The following is a 24,796-nucleotide window of genomic DNA, read 5'->3' on the forward strand; positions in this document are numbered from 1 at the left end:
CTGCAGTAGACGGTTGCATGGTTATAATTTTTTCTCTAATATTATCAATCTTGCAAGTAAAGAAGTTCATAAAGTCATAACTGCTGTGCTCTTTGGAAATGTCAGAAGTTGAAGCTTTGTTTCTTGTTAATTTAGCCACTGTATCAAATAAATACCTAGGGTTGTGTTTATTTTCTTCTAAAAGTTTTGAAAAATAGGCAGATCTAGCATTTTTTAAGGCCTTTCTGTACTCAATCATTCTCTCTCTCCACGGAATGCGAAATACTTCTAAATTTGTTTTCTTCCAGCTACGCTCCATTTTTCTGGCTGCTGTTTTTAGGGCCCAAGTGTGCTCATTGTACCATGGCATTGTATTAATTTCCTTAATCTTTTTTAAACGCAAAGGAGCAACTGAATCTAATGTGCTGGAAAAGACCGAGGCAATAGTTTCTGTTGCAACATCGAGGTCTTCTAAGCTGTCTGGTATGCCAAGGCGATGAAACTGATCAGGAAGATTATTTATAAAGCGATCTTTAGTGGTAGAAGTGATGGTTCTACCATATTTATGGCAGAGAGGCAGTTTAGCCGCTTTGACCAAATGTAGTATACACGAGACTAGATAATGATCTGAGATGTCGTCACTCTGCTGCAGAATTTCAACGGCATCAATATCGATTCCATGTGACAATATTGTAGGAATCAACCCAAATAATTAATCAAAAATGTAATTAAATTACATTTTTTTAAGAACCGGATAAACCATAAATGATTCAGAATCAATATTTAACACTTTATCAATTATTCGTCCACCGAAAAATTGAGGTTACAGTATTTTTACTAATTATGGACAAAATTATTATTCTGTGGCCAACAGTAATAATATTTTGCTATGATTATTAATTATGATTATGATTATGAGCAAGGTAGCATGATCTTTGTTTAAGGCAGCAATTTGGTAAGCACAGCACAAGACACTGTATGTATGGAAAATCAAACAAGACTTTATTGAACTAAATCTACAACGCACAAACTAATCTAACGAAAAACATATACTCTCACACATACACACACACGCACACACACCTACACACACACACACACACACACACACACACACACTCACACACACTCACACACACACACACACACACACATATACTGGTACGGGTGGTTTATAAGGACTTTTTTTCCAAATAAGTTCCATTGTGGTTTATGGGGACCCACCTTTCCCATTGTCATAGAAATTAATAAGAAACATTAAACTGCTCCTTATGGCATGGGGTAAAACGCTGACTGCTCAGAATTTAATTCTACTGAAGCAGTTTGGAAATATGAAGACCTGACATTCTACAGCACTGTGAGGACGGGGTGGGAGTGGGCGTGTCCTGATTTAATTATGACTTATGAGGACTACCCTGGTTTATCTGGGCAGTCACCTACAGTACATCATTAAACATGAGCATCATATTTGTTTAACTTTACCCTTGTGTGTACCACATCACTTGAGTACGTTTCAATACCAGTATATAGAAAAACAAAATAAGAAAACAAAACAAAGCAAGAAATTATCAGCAACTGCTTAACCTGGCTTAATCTTATTAAATATTTCAGAAAACAATCCTGAGTTTGTAATGTGAGCTTTAACAGGTGTGATGTGAGTGAAGAGCAAAGAGAGAAGAGGGGAAGTGAAATATGAAAATAATTTAGCTATAAAAATTAAGAAATAAAAAAAACAAAGGATAGTTTACTAGTTAACCGTCACTGACTAGATCAGTCACTTCCCAGTGAGAATACACATTTATGCATAATTTTTTTTCAACAGTTTGAGATTATGGTTTTATTGTAAGTTATATAAGTAGTTTTCATAATTGAACCTTGAATGTCAATGTCTTAATTTATTCATTAGATTTTAAGTAGGTTTGTATAAAAAAAATGTTTTGAATAAAGAAAAATTTTGGCCTTTGATGGTGTTTTTTTATGTTATTGTGAAAAAGAGTACGATTGTTCAAGAATTGATTAGTATCTAAATGAAAATTGTTGACCATTTGGGTTTAACTGGACATTGTTTACACACACACACACAACCATAACTAACCCTTCATTATGAGGACAATCTGGGTTTAACTGGACTTCACACACACAAACACACACAACCATAACTGACCCTTCATTACGAGGACAATCTGGGTTTAACTGGACTTCACACACACAAACACACACAACCCTACCTAACCCTTAATTATGAGGACAATGGGTTTAACTGGACTTCACACACACAAACACACACAACCATAACTGACCATTCATTACGAGGACAATCTGGGTTTAACTGGGCTTCACACACACAAACACACACAACCCTAACTAACCCTTAATTATGAGGACAATCTGGGTTTAACTGGACTTCACACACACAAACACACACAACCATAACTGACCCTTCATTACGAGGACAATCTGGGTTTAACTGGGCTTCACACACACAAACACACACAACCCTAACTAACCCTTAATTATGAGGACAATCTGGGTTTAACTGGACTTCACACACATACACACACACAACCCTACCTAACCCTTCATTATGAGGACAATCTGGGTTTAACTGGACTTCACACACACAAACACACACAACCCTACCTAACCTTTCATTACGAGGACAATCTGGGTTTAACTGGACTTCACTCCATTTACTCCATACATAGCAGGAGTACTAGTATTAGAGTTAACCATACTAAACCAAAGGTCAATAAGATGAAGCAATAAAACTAAACCAATTAAACTCAAAAGAAACTGAAAAGGAAATTAATTATTTGTAATTTTCTATAAAAACAATGTTTTAACAAAAGTAAATAAAAGGATGTATTCAACAAAAAATGTAGTCCTGAGTCAGACTCTTCTGCTTATAAATTAAGTGGCCCAACAACATTTTAGACAATTTTGCAGATCAAAAGCACACGCATTAATGGAAGGCCAAAAAGATCTCTCTAGGAAATATCTTAATTTGTGTTCTGAAGATGAACGGTGTGGAACGGCAAGAGGGTGAGTAATTAATGACAGAATTTTACATTTTTTCGTAAACTAACCCTTTAAACAGTCCAGAAGAATGAAGAATCACTTCCAGCAAACAATCTGGAACCTTCTTGTTTTCTTTGTACCTCTTTGTGTCGAAAGGTAACCAACACCTGTCAAGCAGCTCCACACTAACTCTCACAGCAATGACTTCAAGTGTAGTTTGGAGTAATAAGTAGTGCAAAATTCAAAGCCTTCCAGTGGACCACATGAAACATGATCTGTAAACAGATCAGGAGGAGGAGCTGCACTAGCCAAATGAGCACAGCACATCTGTAGAATAATGTTATGCCCCATAATCTTTTTTATTATTAACATGTCTTTGCAGCTCTGCCAAATTCACATTTGTCTGTTTGGAAAATATACTGAAAGGTATAGCAAACAACAGCAATAGCAATTTCCTCCGAAAAACAGAACCGAACAAACTTCCTGGGCTCTATGTGATCAGTAACAAAACCTTGTCATTCAATTATTTACCACAACAGCAAACAGCAAAAAAAAAAAATTGAAGGATAAACAGAACAACTTGGTAGACAAATGTAGAAAACAAGTCTTTCAGACAAGGAGGCAGATGTGAGACTAATTAATAACTTTTCTTTTTCAACATCAAACCTCGGTTCCTCACGAAGTCCCTTATATTCTGGACAGTTCTTTCTTTCAGAACAGGGTCCTCTGCAGTCTTGCACTGCTCACACTCGATTTTTGATGCAAGGTGTCCCTTTGAAATATGGACTTTGAAATGTTTCATGACAGCATTCACTTCATTTGGGCTCCATGGCCTTTTCACAGTTTTCCTCGATTTGGTCTCTGCAAAACAAATAAAAATATACATATATACATACACTATGTATATACCAGTGATGCGCGGGTCAGTGTATAAACAACCCGCACCCGACCGACGTTTTCAACTAACCCGCCCACAACTCGGGCCGCAAAAAAAAAAAGGAAAATATTGTACCCAACCCGCTTCCTGACCCGCATTTTTTTAAAAGTAGTAAATGCTCTTAAGAGCGCAAACTGTTCTTTTTCTGAATGCTGTATGATATAGCCTAGTGTTGTGAAATAAAGGCTTGATTTATTCATTTATTTCGTTTCATTTTCTTAACAATTAAGATGCTGCATGTGTTTATCCAGTCTAATCGAAGTGTGCGTCTCTCCCCCGACTTTCCCAACAAAAACCCCGCCCCCTCTCAGAAAATACATAAAACTGACATTACTGAGCTATATGCGTTTAAAAGTAGCCTATTAAAATGGTACAATGGCATTGCTCTGTTCAACGTGTTGGGAAATCGGGCATTTTGTCCCGCGTCAGCATTTATTCAAAAGTTAATAACGCTCAACATTCAAAAGGTAAATAAGGATTTCCCACTTGTATTAGTAGGCTTAGGCTATTTCGCCACGTGAATGCCCAATTGAAGCTCTCACAAGCACAAAATGCAGGGATAGAATATGTTAATAAAGTATTTATTAACGCATTTTAGACTAACAAAAACAGGTAGGCTAAGCCAAAGACTGAGGCTACAATATCCATAAATAAATGTTCACAAATACCCATGAAAGTAAAACTGAAAATTACAAAGGTTTAATTGGCATCTTTATTTCAAACGACCCGACCGACCGCGACCCGAATATCATTAAAAATATTTTTGGATGACTCGTAACCGCGGGTGACCGCAGGCACCCGCTCATTTTGGATCAACCCGCGCATCACTGGTATATACACAGTCAAACCAGAAATTATTCAGACACTAGATATAATTTTTGATTATATATATATATATATATATATATATATATATATATATATATATATTACTAGTGGGTGCAGGACACTATAGTTTATTTCTGTAAGTGGGGATCAGGGGCGTCGGACTGGGGGGGTAAAGGGTACCGAGTACCCAGGGCCCGAGGCAGGGGGGCCCCCTTAGAAGTCAGTTTTCTATACATGCATATACATACACTAACATTTGTATAGCATTTATGTACAAATAAAAAAGCTCTTGTGCAAAACTAAACTTGTAGTTAGACACTGGTTTGGTATAAAAAAAAATCATTTTCATGCTGTGCAGGGCCCCACCACCCCTCTCGAATCAATGTAAATGGTACGACCCGCAAGTCAGGTGCTTCTGCTGCGGACCTGCGGTGAATCAGTTAATGAGACAGGAGCTAGAGTTAGCCGTGATATGAACTAGGAAGACAGGGGAAGAGTCATGTCTTTCCTTAAGAAAGGAAAATCAGGGGCTCAAAAACGAAAAGAAAAGAAGATTAAAGAGAGAAAGGCAAATGAGGGCAAGCAGTTGCTCACTCAGTTTTTTGAAAAGAAAGGTGAGCTCCAAATGCATCAGAGCATTGACATTGTTTTAACATAAATATCTACTCCAGGTAGAATAGCATACATTTATGTTCGTACTCTATTTGAATAATATACCAATACTTTATAGTATCACACCCTACATGGCGAGCAAACAATATTTCTGAGTAAATAACGGAGTGAGAAGCAGACGGAGGCGGAGCTGGGAGCTCAACACACAGCCACTCCAGGCAGCTGAGCAGCTTGTCTCCTCTTCTGCTGCAGTTCTCCCCAGAGTCAGAAGTTTACATGAAAACACTGCATATTTCCCTCCATTGTTAAAATCTAACACCCGCGAAAACACAGATCGTTAGCGCCTATTTTACTGCATTGTTATGCAAATTAGCTCGCGCACGCTCTTACATTAAGTACAGGATTGTTCTCAGTTTAATGCACATCTTAATGATTGAAAATGACTTATTTTAAAACGTAATTCAAAGACTGAATGTTTAGTTTGGCGGTTAGTGTACCCTGTGATTCTATAGTCTGCATTTATTTTAAACAGACAAATAATCAGCAATTAACTTGTACTTAGCCTACACTTTAAAAAAGGTATTGTGACAATAAAGGATATTTTAGCAACCATTTAAAGCCATATATTTCAGTTTCAGACAAAAAATATATTAATCAGAGTGTGGCTTATTTTGTTTACATTTTAAAGGTGCCCTAGAATCAAAAATTGAATTTACCTTGGCATAGTTGAATAACAAGAGTTCAGTAGCCTACATGGAAAAGACATACATTGAGTTTCAAACCCCATTGCTTCCTCTTTCTTATGTAAATCTCATTTGTTTAAAAGACTTCCGGAAAACACACGGATCTCAACATAACACCGACTGTTACGTAACAGTCGGGATCATTAATATGTACGCCCCCAATATTTCCATATATGCCAGCCCATGTTCGAGCGTTAGACAAGGAAAGGCAGTATTGACGTCTGGATCTGTGCACAGACAAGGTAAGCAAGCAAGAACAACAGCGAAAAATGGCAGATAGAGCAATAATAACTGACATGATCCATGATAGGATGATATTTTTAGTGATATTTGTAAATTGTCTTTCTAAATGTTTCGTTAGCATGTTGCTAATGTACTGTTAAATGTGGTTAAAGTTACCATCGTTTCTTACTGAATTCACGGAGACAAGAGCCGTCGCTATTTTCATTATTAAACACTTGCAGTCTGTATAATGCATAAACACAACTTCATTCTTTATAAATCTCTCCAACAGTGTAGCATTAGCCGTTAGCCACAAAGCATAGCCTCAAACTCAGAGAATCAAATGTAAACATCAAAATAAATACTTTACTCACATGATTCGATGTATGCACACAGCATGCATGATGAACATCTTGTAAAGATCCATTTGAAGGTTATATTAGCTGTGTGAACTTTGTAAATGTGCTGTAATATAGTGGAGAGCTCGTGTGGCAGGGAGCACGCGATTTAAAGGGGCGGCGCGCTGAAAAAATCAGTGTATAGTTAATGATGCCCCAAAATAGGCAGTTAAAAAAAATAATTTAAAAAAATCTATGGGGTATTTTGAGCTGAAACTTAACAGACACATTCAGGAGACACCTTAGACTTATATTACATCTTGTAAAAAAGCATTCTTGGGCACCTTTAAGTGTTATTATGATAAAAATGCAATACCCCTCCCATTGGTATCACTATGGTATTTGGTACGGGGGCCCAGCAAGATGGTTTGTACCCAGGGCCCAAAATTTGGTGCTACGCCCCTGGTGGGGATAGCAAAATAATATAATATGTCAAAGTAAACTGTGACATATTATACACAAATATTCTTCATACAGTGGACTACCAGTAAAACTGATAAAAATTTGAAACCAAAAATTAATCAGACATTTTGATTTGATCATGTTTTGCTTAAGTGTTATCTGACATAATTAAGATTATTTTTACTGACACAGTTTAACTCTGAGATCTTGTCATATTTTATTACCATTTTTTAAACTATAGTGAATAAACTATTAACAAATTAAATGTTCAAGGTGTCTGAATAAATTTTGGTTTGACTGTACTTGGAAAAACTTTTATTTACTCAAATGTTTAAATACCTCTGGAGTTCGCAGTTTCATCCGGATTCATTTTTCTTTTTCCTGAGGGGAAAATACAACAGCAACAACAAAAAAATTATTCCAGCCCTATAATCCAAACTGTTTTGGACCATCTGAACAATATCAGCAGATAACACACTGGGAAAAACTACTCTCTGGTCCTGAGTAACATGAAAAGAACCACATTTACGCTGAATTAATGTGAAAGCAAAAGAAAATTAAATTATATATATAAATTTATCTCCAAACTTTTGACTGGTACTGTACATACAATGGTACACTGTTTGTAAACCCTTAAAGGGATAGTTCACCCAAAAATGAAAATGTGATGTTTATCTGCTTACCCCCAGGCCATCCAAGATGTAGGTGACTTTTTTTCTTCAGTAGAACACAAATGATGATTTTTAACTGCAACCGTTGCCGTCTGTCAGTCATATAATGCATGGCAATGGGAATTACATCTATAAAAGTCAAATAAACATTCACAGACAAAACCCTGCGGCTCGTGACGACACATTGATGTCCTAAGACATGAAAATGATCGGTTTGTGTGAGAAAACGAACAGTATTTATATCATTTTTTACCTCTAAAACACCACTATTTCCAACTGTGTTCAGCACTCGGTTAGTGAGGTCTGATCACGCTCTGACAATGGAAGTGATCGCTCGCACTCATATACATATACACCTGGAGAGATTACTTCCGTCATCAGAACACGTTGTCAGACTTCACACACCGGATGCTCAAAGCAGATGGACATAGTGGTCTTTTAGATGTAAAAATAAAAGATATAAATACTGTTCAGTTTCTCGCACAAACCGATCTCTTCGTGTCTTAGGACGTCAATGTGTCGTCATGAGCCGCAGGGTTTAATTTGGATTTGTCTGTGCGCGTTTTTACTCTTATAGACGAAGTTCCCATTGACGCTTTATAAGACTGACAGACAGCAAAATCATCATTTGTGTTCTACTGAAGAAACAAAGTCACCTACATCTTGGATGCCCTGGGGGTAAGCAGATAAACATCACATTTTCATTTCTGCATACATGAGACCCAAAAACATATATAATTTTTCTTAAATAAATGTCTAGAAAATAAGCGCAAACACACATACCTGTGGAGCTGTCAGCCTCATCTTGGCCCAATTTAGTTTTCCCTAAGAGGAAAAAAAAGCAACACACTATTCCTCTTCTCTAAACTGCAAACAGTTTCTAAACACCTTAAATCATATACACACACACACACACACACACACACACACAGGTAGTGACATTTTGGAAGTTCTGCTTTGAAAATAACACCCGCCAATCTGCCAAATGCAGGTGAAATCAACTGTGGCGGGTAAAGCATATCAACTCGCCAATTTGGTTGGTTATGATTCATAAATTATACAAAATTATCTATTGCATTGCATCCCCAAGAATCTTCTCCATTCATCAGATACATTAAGCATTATTAAAAAAAAAAAAAAAAAAAAAAAAAAAAAAAATCAAGTTTTCTGAATCTCCTGCACTCCATCAAGCCACTCCCATAATATGTCACCAATCAAAATAATGCACGGCTCAGATTAACTGTACAGCATGTGTGTAAGACTCCAATAAAATTATAAAGTAATTATTATCACAAATAAATCTCTCAATGAGAAAAACTGGTTGTGTCTATAGTATTATAGACCATTCAACATTATAATATTATTTTCAAATAAATTATTAATTTTGTTCCTAGTTCAGAACTCTTCAAATAAAATAGCATGGGACCGATTTTAAGTATCAGTGCCGCTTAAAAAGAAGCAATCTAATCCTGTTTACATGAAGTAAGCCTGCTCCCAAGCAGGTTTAAGCTTACGGACCTGTTGCTATGACAGCAACTCCAGGATGAGCATCAAAGAACCGAACAATCCAAAATCATGCCAAATCGTCATCGATCAAATCCAGCTAACTGAATTAGTGCTGTACAAAGAACGGACCCCGTTCCTTATTCACCTTTGCATTGAAAAAGCGTGCAGCACTTCATGACTGAGGAAGGTGGAGGTACTGTATGAGGTTTTTGCCAAAAGTTTGAGGATGCACTGAAGTTACGAGGTTTATTCACAAGCTCTTAGCATCAAGTTCAATTCAAGTTCTGGTATAGGCAAACAAACAAACAAACAAATAAAATAAAATAGTTATTTACCAGTATCCTTTCTAATCGAGCTGTTTTTGGAATGATAATGTTGCAAAGGAACGCATGTACAGAAATGTTAAAATACTGATTCTGTTTGGAGTGAACTCTTCCCCACATTTTTAAGCCTTGGTAAATATATAAATATACATTAGAACATACCGTTGGAACTTTTTGTCTCATCCTGGGTCAACTCCATCACTTGTTCATTTCCTACATTTAGAAAATGAAAATCATACTTAAACTTGACAACCCAAATACTTTGTTTCTGATCACCAGAAACCTGATACACTGTACCACTGATGCTCAATATAAAAGGAAATATATCACTAACGGAATTAAATTCATTACATACCTCTTACTCCAGGGACAGGCTCAGACTCTTCATCTTCATCGCTTATTTCTTCCTCATCTAATTCCACATCAATTTCATCTATAGAAAAACATATGACAAACACCCCCACACACATGCATTAATGCACATATATAATTACTAATCTTAACTTACATTATCTGACATGAGGTACTCAAAAAAAAAAAAAAAAACACAAAAAAACATTCACCTCAAAAATCTCTTTTCTGAGTAACATTTTAAGTTTCCAAAGTTTTTCTCTACGTGTAATTTAGAATTGTCCTATCACTGTACTGTAACATTATTAATATTATTTTATAAAATCATGCACATACCTTCTATCTCAATTTCATCAAGAGACTTTCCTTGGAAATTGGCAAGAGTTCCCTTCTCCATTGCCAAGAGAAGCTTTGAAATTTTTGCAATTTCTATTGTTGCATCTGGTAACCGGTAATAGTCTCGATGAACCCGAATATCGTGGCCCAAAAAGTTAGCTAATTGATCAAGCTCATTATCCTTAAGATTAAGAATCTGGGACATTGTTGCCACCTGCTTACGGAGCTGTGTAGATCGGAGATATTCTGGGTACTGTGCAATATCAGCCAAAACTAAGACTTTGGCCTTACCAGTTGCTTCAGACTCTGAAGACATCTTTGAAGGGCATCTCCGTGTATGGAGCTCAGCTCAGCTCAGCTCAGCTCAGCTCCTTGCGAACAAACAGACCTTTACAGTATACACAGTGGACATATGTTTTGGCACTCAGTTCAGTCTCTGATCTTCCTGGCCGCCTTCTAACTTTCAGTGGTCCACTTTTACTTTCCATAACCTCTTGATTATGCTCATAGTTGCCTCTGTTTCGTAATTTCTCAAGTAACCTTTTTCTGTCCTGGGAGTGTTTAGGGAGCAAGAATGCAGCAGCAATTTCTGTCTCACTGTCTTGATGCTTTTTAAGATGACGGGCAATTTTAGACTGAGGTTTCTTGCAGACATAGCAGTAGTTTTTGTGGGTGGAAAAAGTGTTTTTGGGGTTTTGCACATTGTCAGTGTCTGACCGTTCAAAAGAAGACACTGCTGGTGTTTTCTTAAATCTATGAAGCTTCTCAATGTCGTCTGTGGCAGTATCATGATCATCACATATGAGGTCTTGAGCAGAACTGGATATGTCACCAACCATTTCTTGCTCAGTGGAAGAACAGTGAGCAGGTTGTGGTGGCACACTCTTTGCACTCACAGAAGACTTTGAAACAGCTGGTGTGGACTTAAAGTATGGTGGATTCCATGCATTGACAGACATACTATCATCACTATCACCATCACTATTTTGTCTAGAGTCTGGGATGAAGTCATCAGAGGAGGATTCTTCAGCGTTTTTATCAGCATGAGGACAATACTCTTCATCAGAGCTAGATTCTTCAAAGCTGGAAAATTCAACATCTGGCTAAAAAACAACAACAACAAAAAACTACTTTACTAATAACAAAATAATACCAAAAACATGAAATAATGTCAATCACAGTTTGGATATAACAAAATGTTTACAATGAGATTAACAATGAGAAATTAACATACCAGTGTCTTATTCTTCAGGAAACAGGTTTTGTGCCATGATCTTGAACATACTGAAAAAAATTAAAGTAAAAATAAGCATGCTTCTTTTAGTTATCAAATTACTGCACATTTTTTTTATTCAAAAAAGACAAATGCAGAAAATAGACATGCCTGAAAATAAAAATTATTTGAATAAACTGCACAAAAAAAAAAAAAAAAAAAAAAATTCCATGAATTTATAGGACAGCCCATTTTGTTTTCAAGAGAGTCAAGAACACACATACAACCATATATATGAGTGATGCAGATACTGACATTTGCATGTAAGGCCAAGCCATTTTCGACTTGACACAGGTCCACTGCAATCTTCACAGGAATCCAAACTAGAGATAACAGCACTGTGAACTTCATGGTGGCACTATAACAAAAGAGTTTTAGTAAATCAACTTTTGTTGATGTGTTGAACATAGCACAACTTTCATTCCAAAGTGTGGTGTGAAAAGACCTTAATTGTTTACTTCTCTTTGACTGAAAGTCACTGCAGTTGTTGCTGCACTGAAAGCATGTCCCGACTGAAAAGTGTGCATATTGGGTCTAAACCTTATCCACAATAAGAAAGCTGACTGTACCCAAAGCAACATCTTTACATCAAATGTGTAAAAACATGACTGTCCTTACATTTCAGGTCAGAGTCATGCCCATCCCCCAATACACAAGTGATAAACGAATGAACAGAGCGAGTCACATTTTACTCAAAGTTGAGACGTCACAACAAGGTCTTTAAGACAACGGTCCACATAAAACAGCCTAGTATGATGCCCAACTGTCCTACACTTAACATTGTCAGTGTCAAAGAGATGTACACAATTAAAGAACATACGATCACTTACTTTCTCGTTCACTGATGAGGAGGGCTTCACACTGCATTCAGTCACAGTCACTGATGTCTCATCACACAATTCCTGTAATTGTGAGAAAGACAGGTACAAAACTGAGGCAAGGATGTTTGCCAGATGGCCACCACAACCAATACTAGTATCAACCAAAGTCTAAGTATCTACTGTCACTTTAATGGCTGTCGTGCACAAAGCAGATGTAAAAACATGTATACATGAGGATCTTGTCTATACAGTAATACAATTTACATTATAAAGGTCAATGTACCATTTCATCTCCAGTCAAAGCTGAATCTCCTTTCTTCGCAACGGTCTTTGATTTGTCTTTACAGGTCGTCTGAAATCAGACAGAGCAATTGTATGCTGTTAGAAAGTGTGCATATTGGGTCTTAACCTTATCCACAATAAGAAATAAAGCTGACACATACCCAAAGCAACATATCTTTTCATCAAACCCTAACCCTAACACAACGGTCCCCATAGGGGAGGACTGTCCTTACATTTCAGGTCAGAGTCATGCCCATCCCCCAATACACAAGTGATGAAAATGAGTGAACAGAGAAAGGCACATTTTACTCAAAGTTGAGACGTCACAACAAGGTCTTTAAGACAACGGTCCACATAAAATAGCCTAGTATGATGCCCAACTGTCCTACACTTAACATTGTCAGTGTCAAAGAGATGTACACAATTAAAGAACATACGATCACTTACTTTCTCGTTCACTGATGAGGAGGGCTTCACACTGCATTCAGTCACAGTCACTGATGTCTCATCACACAATTCCTGTAATTGTGAGAAAGACAGGTACAAAACTGAGGCAAGGATGTTTGCCAGATTGGCACTACAACCAATACTAGTATCAACCAAAGTCTAAGTATCTACTGTCACTTTAATGGCTGTCGTGCACAAAGCAGATGTAAAAACATGTATACATGAGGATCTTGTCTATACAGTAATACAATTTACATTATAAAGGTCAACGTACCATTTCATCTCCAGTCAAAGCTGAATCTCCTTTCTTCGCAACAGTCTTTGATTTGTCTTTACAGGTCGTCTGAAATCAGAGCAATTGTATGCCATTAACAAAACATTTCAATTCTGATGCATAACATTTAACAAATAAATATGAATATAGATGTTATTCGTTGTTTTCTTCCAAAAATTGACCCTTAAAAGGCAAATTTTATACAAGAAAATCTCTCCAAATGCAAACCCCTCACCGCTAGCTTAGAACAGGGTTTATTTTAGCAACTAAAAAGGGCCTGTTTACACCAAGGACAATAACTATAAAGTTATAGTTAAAAAAAATCTTTCAAAATTTAAGAATAGCAGCATCTTCATAAGAGCTTAAACAATAACGGCACAGAGAAACAATATTGTTAGAATCACTTTCAAAAAAATTATATCCAGCTGAGAAACGCTAAAAACATTGACAGCCAATCAGAATTAATTCTGCTATAACAAGCTTGAGTATTTAAGCAGCAGACAAGCATGTGCTTACAGTAAAAAAAAAGATACCTTCTGCTGGTGTGGATGCTAATGTAGTTATCATTGTTGGTGTGAACGGACCATAATTGTTTACTTCTTTTTGACTGAAAGTCACTGCAGTTGTTGCTGCATTGAAGGCATGTCCCGATTAAAAAGTGTGCATATTGGGTCTTAACCTTATCCACACTAAAATAAAGCTGACACATACCCAAAGCAACATATCTTTTCATCAAACCCTAACCCTAACACAACGGTCCCCATAGGGGAGGACTGTCCTTACATTTCAGGTCAGAGTCATGCCCATCCCCCAATACACAAGTGATGAAAACGAATGAACAGAGTGAGGCACATTTTACTCATTTACATTTATGCATTTGGCAGACGCTTTTATCCAAAGCGACTTACATTGCATTATACTATAGCTTTATACTCAAAGTTGAGACGTCACAACAAGGTCTTTAAGACAACGGTCCACATAAAATAGCCTAGTATGATGCCCAACTGTCCTACACTTAACATTGTCAGTGTCAAAGAGATGTACACAATTAAAGAACATACGATCACTTACTTTCTCGTTCACTGATGAGGAGGGCTTCACACTGCATTCAGTCACAGTCACTGATGTCTCGTCACCCAATTCCTGTAATTGTGAGAAAGACAGGTACAAAACTGAGGCAAGGATGTTTGCCAGATGGCCACCACAACCAATACTAGTATCAACCAAAGTCTAAGTATCTATTGTCACTTTAATGGCTGCCGTGCACAAAGCAGACATGCAGAAATAGTTTTTTTTAATTTTTTGGTTTTTTTACAAATTCATGAAATGCATGAACAGAGTGAAACATGGTTGACTTTCAGTAATAAAAAACAAATAAATAAAGTCTTCAAAAAAACTCACCCTTAAACGCCAAGGCCACGAGGAATCCCCATAGTTGTATGTGACCTCCTCATCTGGAAAGATATCTCTTATACTAAATAGGCACAGGTGTGGTCTTCCATCAACAGTTATTGTCTTGACTTTGCAATTTGGATTTCGATGATCATCATTCACCAATCGCCCAAGTGATCCGTCCTCTTTTGTTGCATCTATGCTGTGAGAAAAATAATGCAGTAAGAAACTTTCCCAGACCTGCCAACCTTGGAAAATTTTTTCGAGTACCAGTGTGACGGGACCGGATAGTTTTGGGGGGGTCATATTTTTTTTTTTACATTTTTGAGAATACAATACACAAAGCACACACACACCCATCTTCGTTAATCTAATTTTGATTGTTAAAGTTTTTTTTTAAATTTGAAAATTAAACATTTCACTACACCTGCTCAAAAGCATTTTTTTAATTCATGATTAATATTGCTTTGCATAATGTGTGAATCGCATTCATACATTTAATATGGACTAAAAAATTTAGTTTGCAATTTCAAGTAGGCTGTATTTACATACAACTAACCTAACAGTCGAGTCTTTTATACAGGTTTTGAAATGAAAACTAGTCTAAAATTAAGAAACCCTTAGAAAAGAGTAAACATTGAGTTTATATGTGATTCATTTAAAATACTTAATTTATTATTCCAATATCCAAATATGATACTAAATTTTTTTTAAAAAAATTGTAATGTGCTGTCTTTGAATTATAAACAAGACAAACATTCACTGAATAAAGGTTAGCCAATACAAACATATTTATAGAAAACAGTTCACAATGAATAGAAAGGACCAATAAGAGCAAAACAAATCGAGTATTCAAGAATATCAAGTAGAAGTTAGTCCTACATATAAGGAGGGGTTGTGTTAACTAAAGCGTCCGTCATTTACCCAATCGTAAAAACACGGGTGGATAATTAAAAAATTTTTCTGACAAAAAAACAAGCAAGAACAAGTTTTAAACCAAGCAATTTTCATTTTACAATGATCCTCGCTCTCTCTGTACTTGCGCGCGCCTTTGTGTTTATGAGAGAGAGCTCGCGCAGCACTGAGACAACGGTACTTTATGCATAAGTAACTAACGTGCTAGTTTTCATACAAAAGCAGGCTATGTAACATAATTAGGTACTTTAGTTAGTATGTACACAATAACGCAACACATGTAGGCTATACGTTTCTCAACACTGAGAATAAATAAATAAACGCCTGTTTCTCCGGACTCGCGCTTGTCAGTCACACATCACAACATTTTCATAATCACTAAGCCATATAGCGATTTCAATTTTATTTAGATTTGTTGTTCAACATTACTTGAGCATTTTATACCCGTTTACCTCAAGGAGTCAGAAGTGACTGCTGTACTGTCCTCGCTTGAGAATTCAGTCACAGACGGCAGGAGTGGAAGGAGGATTGAGCGGGATTTCGATATGCAGTCTCTTTTTAATGATAGGCCGTATGCATTTGTCAACCATCCCCGCTTGCTATTTGGGGAAATGAACCCAGCACTATGATTGGTCGAACTGAATTTGACTACTACGCGTGCACAGAGGACTCACCGGGTTTTTGCGTAGTATAGAGTGACAAATCGTACCAGCGTACTCTGAGGTCAAAATGCGTACCCACTACGCAAAATGCGTACATGTTGGCAGGTCTGCATTCCTAACTGAAACATAAGGTTCTAACTGAACAATATATATTTTTGGGGTTAGGCAAACCTTGTCCTATTTAACTTATATTAAAAACTTCCCTTAGTTAACTTCCCTTCCTGAGAATTTAAAAGGTGAGATGATCTACTTAAGACCAAAAATAATACCCCACTTAGGAATCACCCTGCTAAACAATAACCATGTTATTGATTATCACTAATAAGTTCCTATTGTTATAAGAACCCTAGCAAAGCTGCTACAGTAATAATAAATAGAAACAATAATATTAATCATAATTATTGTTGAAAAAATGGCCAGCTTACCAATAACGTGTTCCATTCCATGTGAAGTCAAACAAGTAGTTGCCTTGAACATCTTCAACATGTTTACTTTCAGAGAGAATCCCACGGCATTCAACAACAAAGGTGGATGATTCAATGTGCTCAAGAGCAAACACACCTCTCCCTGAAAGGATGACAATTATTATTATTATTAAAACACGAACCCAAGTGCACCTATTTATTACACAACTAACCAACTTATCCTTTGAAAGGGTTAAATCCTGTAAAACTTTGTAATGTAATATGAGGTGCAGCAAGTGACAAAATATTTCAAGAATCAGTTATCACCACTGTGATATACTAGTTGAATTTGGTTACACTATTCTCTGTAACCTATACAGAATTTCAAGTATTAATTTTGGAATAAAAAATATAATTTTATAAGTTATATTTAATAAAGTTTTGTTTTGTTTCTTCAACATTTATGTAAATAATAGGCTGACCCTGGGGCAAAATGAGTGAATGTGAAACACCATGTTCAGACTGCCAGCAATACAGTGCACTTCTCATTGGCCCTCATTGATCAAATGATCATACGCCAGAAAACTGTGCTTACACTCGTTTCCACGCGAAATTTGGCATTTATCAATATGAGCGTGAGCGGTGGCTACGATCAAATCTCACGTCAGGTCTCAGCTCATGTACGCACATTTTTGAGTCAGCGGGAACTTGCGTGCAGCATAAAAAAATCTGGTGGAGAACTGTTCTGTGAACATTTAGATTATTTTCCTTTAACCATTAAACGACACAATTAAAATGTCAAATTAAAATTAAATTAGAATAGAAGCGTGTCTCAACTATGATGACTTCCGCTTCTGAGAAACCCGGAAATGTGAAAAGGGTCTGTTTATATAGGTGTGGAACAACTTGAGGGTGAGTAAATGATGACAGAATTTTCATTGGGATTTGCAGATAGGTTGGATTTGTCACACAGATCTTATTTGATCAATAGCAGTTAATAATGTGGACAATATGTCTGAGAAGATCTGATCAGAGGTAAAGAAAAAAATTAATATCTGATTTGCCTGCAGTCTGAACATAGTCAAAGTGCTTTGTGACGCACAACTTACCTTTAAATGTGTTGATTTGTCGTCCCTCGATGAAGGCTTTGTCTTTGCCCGACAATATGTGTTCTTTTGCATCCTGCTCAGGTTTTATTCTCTTCTTTCTCACCATGTTTACTAAAAACATTCCAGGCAACATGATGAGTATGTGTTTTTATTATATGAATTCTTTATATAAAGTATGTTATTGTCAGACAGTAGTTAAGCCTAATTATATATATATATATATATATATATATATATATATATATATATATATATATATATATATATATATATATATATATATATATCTACATACACACACACACAAATATTATAAATACTATTCGATAATACAGTCAGTCATTTTGCTTTAGGTATGTTTATGTTATATATTTCTAATATTTCTGTATCACATCACATTAAACTGTAAATTCATTAACGTTAGGTCTGAGTAAAAAGAATTCTCATTTTTTATTAGAAACTATCAATTAATCCCTAGAATTGATTAGTCTTTGCTGTTATCAGATGGTGAATGAAAATAACACTGTAGCTCACCTCCCATTACAATCACTTTGGGGTTTATTGCTTTTGATAAGAAACTGTCTCAGATTTCAAATTCTGTCATTTTTAATAATATATTTAAACAACACCGTTTTAGCACTCTGCCTGCCATAGTGCCAAACATCTGCCATATTAAAATGTAAATTAATTCTCTCAAACATTCATTCACATTGGTATATTTCACCAACTAATACGTCATTGTGTCTATGAACCACAAAATAATTGCGTTTAAAAAAATTTAATACCATGTGCAAGTTGTTCAGAGAGGCCATTTTAGCCGCTAATAGGCTAAGTACCTTAAATGATATTAACACGATTAGCTGCCATGTTTAAAGGTAACTAGTTAAAACTGTCTGACTCATAACACACTGAGCTATGTACTTTTATAAGTAAATACACTTACCTTTGATATGATCAAGTGAAAATCTCCGTTATAGCTCGCCAATTTCGCTGGAATTCTGCTAATTAATCTTAATTATTATTATTAATCTCTCTCCGTCACACCTCGCATGAAGACTATTGAAGATCAGAGGCGGGGCGAGCTGATGGTCACGATGTCAAATCCAGCCAATCACTGACGAGGATTCCAGTGTTCCACCAATGAATCGCGCGCTTGTGCGGGTCTAGGTGTATGAAATGTGTATGAAACCGCAGTAGCACCAAATTTGCAATAGGGGGAGATTATACACACTGAGCATACACACATACACACAGAAAAACGGGTACAACGTGTTTATAAGGACATATTGAGAAAAAGCGGGAGGTGGTTAGGAACGACCTTAGGAGCCTTTCTGCACTGCTCGACTTATGAGGACATCAGCACTGTCCTCATAGTTACGGTGTGTCCTCATAGAGTCGATACGTATTCATGCATTTTGTCCTCATAATCCGGCCGCACCAACGCACACACACACATTCATTCAGTTACAGGGAAATGGTGAGGTTATTGTTTGGAGGTGAATGGATTCCCCAGTTGTTTAGTTTTAACAAGTTTCTCTGACCGTAACCTGAGAGAATTAATACACTAGCAATTCAACCATAGTTTCATTTGCTTAATAAAACTGCACCAGCTCAGCAAAATTAGGAGACCTGTGTTACTTGCGTTGGCTGCTCCTTTAAGCGTGTGTTCCCTTCGTGACGGAGTTGAAGGAAGCACGTGGCTCGGTCAAGAGTTCTGAAGGACGACGTCCGTGGGGAAGAAGTTGGCTTTGCAGAAAATGGAGTCTTCGCTGAATAGCAGGGTTTACGCGTTGCTGCGTGAGTGTCTCTCTGCGTCTCAAGGAGCTGCTGGAAACAAAGGACTTTTGGTGAGTCCTCGGCTGCGAAGTTCAATGAAGTTTCTTGCAGGGGTTTGAGTGAGTCTTGAAATGGTTTGGCTTGCAGGCAGGATGATGTTCAGTCCGCCGCCTCAGCGAATGCCAAGACGAAGTGCAAAAGCAAAAGCCAAAAAGGGAAAAGCAAAAGCAATTTCACAATGCGCGGTATTGAGTTTTGAACGGTTTGTTGGTTCCGCCTTTCCGATTGTTTTAGCCAATCAGGTCCTGTTTTGGGTGGGGTCCAACGCCCAGTTCTCCTGTCTTTGTATGCAATTAGCATACTGTCCTTACAGTCCTTTGTTCTCAAACTTAGGGATTTTGGTCAGAACTTTGAGAATTTAATATTGCTGATTCAAAAGTCATACATCTTACATAAATCAATTTTGCACCAAAATACTGGAAAGCATTCATCCATCACAACCATACCAAACAGTACACACTTTCTGTAATAGAGGTAGATTTTCTTCAAATTTACCAGTAATCAATATTTAAAACACACAGAAAGAATTACATGTGTTCCATGAACAACATAAAACCTACTTAATACATGTTAGAGACTGCATTTTGGTGATAAGTTCATATGTCTAGCAGTATTTTTCTAAATTGTCTCTGTTGAACTTTGGAATGTCTTTTGAAATGCAAAGCTGGGCAGAGGGAAAGTTTCTTGTGGTGATTCCCATGGTGCCCTGCTGTGATCTTCACCTCGAGATGTGTCGCAGGTCTAGGTTTTCCTGATAACAGTGGGAATTTACGCCTTGTATCTTGGACTTTGTTGATCCATCTGTTCCTTCGTCAACAAAGTGAGAGATAGTCTTTTTGATCTGTCCCTTCAGTAAATGGTCTCCAAATGGTGGCAATTGGAGAACAGGATCTTTCAGCAATATTGTGATTCATGTAGGTCTTGGTGAGGGAATGAGTTGATTCTCTTTGATCTTTTGAATATGGACTGTTTTGGTCATGCGCTTCGTTCAGTAATAATCCTACAATATCTAGATCTAAAGTATGATTATGACAATGAGTGGGTCTTGACACGTGTTGTCTAACACCAATAGAGTTTAGAATGTCTGTAAATGCCAATCCCAATGAGTCTTTTTTTATTATCTACATGGATATTAAAATCACCAACAACAAGGACTTTATCTGCAGCTAGTACTAACTCCGATAGAAAATCAGCAAATTCTTTAATAAAGTCTGTATGGTGTCCTGGTGGCCTGTATAGAGTAGCCAGCACAAATGTCAACTTACATAATGTTACGTAAAGTACCATCACTTCAAAGGAATTATATTTGAAAGACTTTTGACTAATACTGTAAATATTACAGTATTAGTCATCTTAGTCATAGTCCTAGTCCTAGTCTTCTATTGTCTTAGTGTTGTGACTATTTAAACTCACTGGTGTCAAAAGTATTCACATTCATTACTCAAGTAGAAGTATAGATACTAGGGTTTAGAAATACTTCTGTAGAAGTTGAAGTATCAACTCAAGCTTTTTATTCAAGTAAAAGTGCTGGTTTCAAAACTACTTAAAGTATAAAAGTAAAAGTAATGTAGGGGAAAAAATGCCAAAAGCTTAGACTGCGCCACAGGGGCCTATTGTGCACTCCACCTCCTCAAAAAACATTTTTCTAAAGGCCATAATGACTATAATGTTATATTAAAATTTTAATGTTGAAAAATTTGGGATGCACTGGGCTTCAGCTACATATATGCCCATTGAAAATGAACGCATTACAATGCAAATACATTAAAGCACCATATATGTGTACTACTGAGCATTAACGTGTTTCGTGGAGTGGAAGATATGATGACTAGTTGCCTGTAAGTATTGTAATGGTGCAAAAAGTCAAACTTCAGAGGCATTAATAACCTTTATTGGAATGTAAATGTACATCCAAACTTAACTGCAGGAATCTGTGAGGGCAACGGACAAGAAAAATGCAGGTAGTTTTGGTGTACCCAGGGCAGGCTTAGTAACAGTCAGGGCTTGACATTAACACCCGCCAACCCGCCAAATGCGGGTAGTTTTCAGCTGTTTCAGTTCACACCGCACCGACTAACGCCAACAAACTCATCTGTTGGAGTTTGTTGGATAGGTGTTGGCGTTGGTCGGAATCTGTTTTTACCAGATATTCCGGATTTATCTGGATAGTTAAGATAAGGCTATTTTTAAAACGTAAGGAGTAGAAAGTACAGATAATTGCGTGAAAATGTAAGGAGTAGAAGTAAAAAGTCGGCTGAAAAATAATTACTCCAGTAAAGTATAGATACCCGAAATTTCTACTTAAGTAAGGTAACAAAGTATTTGTACTTTGTTACTTGACACCTCTGCTATTTAAACTTAGGTGTTTGTCCCACCTCTTTGAGGAGTTCTGGTCAATCAGGTATAGTCTTGTTTCAAAGGTGGCTTTTTCTCCACCCCAATCATAAACTGAGTGTTACCTCGGGTCTCTGGAATTGCCGGCTCCGGCAGAGAGTATTGTTTAGACATGATTTTTATTAAATGTAATATGATACATTTTACACAGATTTCATTCGAGCCATGATTTGAATGGAAAATAGAGATTTAAATACATATCAAACAAGAAATACTTTCATTCAGCCGTTCAATAGTAATACAGTTACATGAGTTGTGGGTGTTCTAAAACATAACTGGTTACATGTAGCATGTGTGGACATGATATAAAATGTATGCAGTTGAAAAATGTTTGATAAGTCCATTTCAAATTGTTTGGAACAATTTGATACAGTTTGTGTCTTTGTGTTGGTTTATACAAATGGCTTAAAAGTTTGCCACCTTTCCTTCAGTCAGGAAGCATGTGCCATAAAAGTACCTAGCAGGAGGTTGTTCTGTAGACGGGCTGGAGCCGAAAATCAGATTATCTGAGTTTGGGTTTCTGGAATTATGTTTTGAAAGAATCATCTGAACGATTCATTTGTCTGGTTCGTCCACGGTTCCCACAACACATACCCATATTCCTTCCACAAACTCTACACAGGGAACAGTGGTCTACAAAGAAAATACTTTAGTATTATATAGTAATACAGACCTACCACCATGGAAAACGTGAGGTCTGCAGTCAGCATCAGTAAGGGCCTTAATTTAGGTTGTAGATTGACCTGTGTCTTCACGGACAGCCCGTCGGATCCTCCGGCTTAGTGCAGGTGAAATTTTTTGGGTCTACCACTTGACTTTTTTGTCCTATAACTCTCAGGATCTTTCATGAAATGTAAAATGACTTTCAAATTTACTCTGTCCAACCTCGGCAGCGATGGCGCGTTGCGAGAGCCCTTGCTTGTGCAGCTCAACAATCCTGCCACATTCAGAAAGCCTTTTTGTCTTTGCCATCATGACAGCGTGACTGCCTGAAGGACAATGACATGAAAGCCATATTTTTGCACAGATTTGAACTTTTTAAGGCTATTGTCTTAAAGGGCATATTGCAGGTTAGAGCTTTAGTGATTCAATGTGTAGAAAAATAATGTATGAAATAGATTTTCTTGAAAAAACACGCATAAATACGCTACATAGGCTTCTGGAGTCGTTTTTTGTGAGAGAATTTTACTTCCGCATCTGAAAAATGCCAAATCGGACGTGACGTCACTGAAGGGAACGCGATCAATATCGCAATGACAGTTCGTATGCTGAGGAAATTGTAAATGCTTATTTATACTCGTATAACTAATCACAGCCATACAGTTAGCCTGCTATGTGGTCAAGAGAGCAGGGACAGGCCAGAATTAGACAGAATAACGGTCAAAAGAGACAAATTGAGCTGTTGTGTGAGGAGAAGCAGTGGAAAACAGGACAGAGACCGGTGTTAGCTTATAGATATAACGTTAATGACATGTGCTCAGATCACAATATTGTACAGATTATTCATTATTATGAATCAGGCAATAGCAAAGCTATTGGTCATCTAGGAGTAGGCCTAACTGATTACTAATAACAGAAACGAATAAACTTTGATCAAGCGTATGTCACGCGCGTTAATATCCGTCCACACTAACGTTACGTGATATAGCCGTTTCTCATCACGACTGATTTGGTAGTTAGCAAATGTAATAATCAAACACAAAACTTAAAATGTGCACCGTAAGTCTTCATCGAGCTGCATCTCTGACGGATCCGTGATCATGTCTCCCGCCGGCGGCCAAACATATGTGACCCGATCTGGCGAAATGAGTCGGAAGTCGCAACGTTCTATTTTAAGATATGGGCCGATAATGTGGAAAAACAATGGAAAAAACGATTTTTTTTTTTAAGCTAATTTCAAAGAACAGACTTTCAAAAATAATCTTCCAAAGTTTCGTAGTCCAGATAATTGAGTAAAGGTATTTAAATGGCTATTAAATTTGACATGGTTTTACTAAATTAGCTGGAAATGAACTTCTCAACTCCTCTCGTCACTTATGAGCATTTCCCGGTATCCCCTGAAACGTCATTATCTCTGCTCTACAAATATGGTGTTACACGTTGTATAGAACCAATCAAAAAGCTAAGAAATGTAAACATACTGACCTAAACGCTGATTTTTAACAATGGGAAGCCCCGTTTCGACTGACAGGCACGCGATCGGTCCAGCCATCCTCCTGTCAGACTAGCGCGCCTTATAAAATAAAACTCCCATTTGCGTGTCTCTCTTTAAAAGCCAATAAAAATTGAATCCATATAGGTAGCACAAAAATTCTTTTTGCATACAAAACCAAAGACTTTAAACTTTCATATCTAGCCTCCAACATGCTTCTGTTGTGTTGTTTTCACCCTCTAATGAGTCTGAGTAATATGCGTTTACAACAAAAATAGCACAGCAGCTAACTGAATACAAGTATGTATATTTCACATGCTCATAACTTCATGAAAAATGCACAGATCATAAAAATCGCACATCAATATTTAAAGCAGACTCTCAAGATTAAAATGAATCCAAAAACAATATAATATATTGCGTTGATCACAAGATATTACTCACAAAATGATTTAACATACTTGGCTAAAAACATGTCTCTCATCTCTCCTGGATGCAGTGTGTATCCA

At 36.9% G+C, this 24,796-nt stretch overlaps 2 protein-coding genes across 3 annotated transcripts; both read right to left on the minus strand.

Moving 5' to 3' along the window:
• Nucleotides 1-689: 689 nt before the first annotated feature.
• LOC125271041 lies at nt 690-10,642 on the minus strand. The gene is made up of 6 exons (XM_048194980.1): nt 10,327-10,642; nt 9,995-10,072; nt 9,802-9,852; nt 8,594-8,635; nt 7,479-7,520; nt 690-3,858 (listed from the first exon to the last, which is right to left on the minus strand). The coding sequence occupies exons 1-6, from the start codon at nt 10,640-10,642 to the stop codon at nt 3,635-3,637; spliced, it is 753 nt and encodes a 250-aa protein (XP_048050937.1). The 3' UTR covers nt 690-3,634.
• Nucleotides 10,643-10,685: 43 nt separating this feature from the next.
• On the minus strand, nt 10,686-18,034 carry LOC125271018. 2 transcript variants are annotated; one of them, XM_048194949.1, is made up of 11 exons: nt 17,906-18,034; nt 16,818-16,959; nt 14,825-15,017; nt 14,495-14,566; nt 13,424-13,492; nt 13,150-13,221; nt 12,704-12,772; nt 12,430-12,501; nt 11,855-11,957; nt 11,561-11,610; nt 10,686-11,429 (listed from the first exon to the last, which is right to left on the minus strand). In XM_048194949.1, exons 1-11 carry the CDS (start codon nt 18,024-18,026, stop codon nt 10,686-10,688), a joined length of 1,707 nt encoding a protein of 568 aa, XP_048050906.1. In that variant the 5' UTR covers nt 18,027-18,034. The 2 variants fall into 2 exon arrangements, with proteins under 2 accessions (XP_048050906.1, XP_048050907.1); XM_048194950.1 differs by lacking the exons at nt 12,430-12,501; nt 12,704-12,772; nt 13,150-13,221; nt 13,424-13,492.
• Between the last annotated feature and the right edge of the window lie 6,762 nt (nt 18,035-24,796).

This window comes from Megalobrama amblycephala, linkage group LG7 (genome assembly GCF_018812025.1).
Source record: "Megalobrama amblycephala isolate DHTTF-2021 linkage group LG7, ASM1881202v1, whole genome shotgun sequence".
Taxonomy (NCBI): Eukaryota; Metazoa; Chordata; class Actinopteri; order Cypriniformes; family Xenocyprididae; genus Megalobrama; species Megalobrama amblycephala.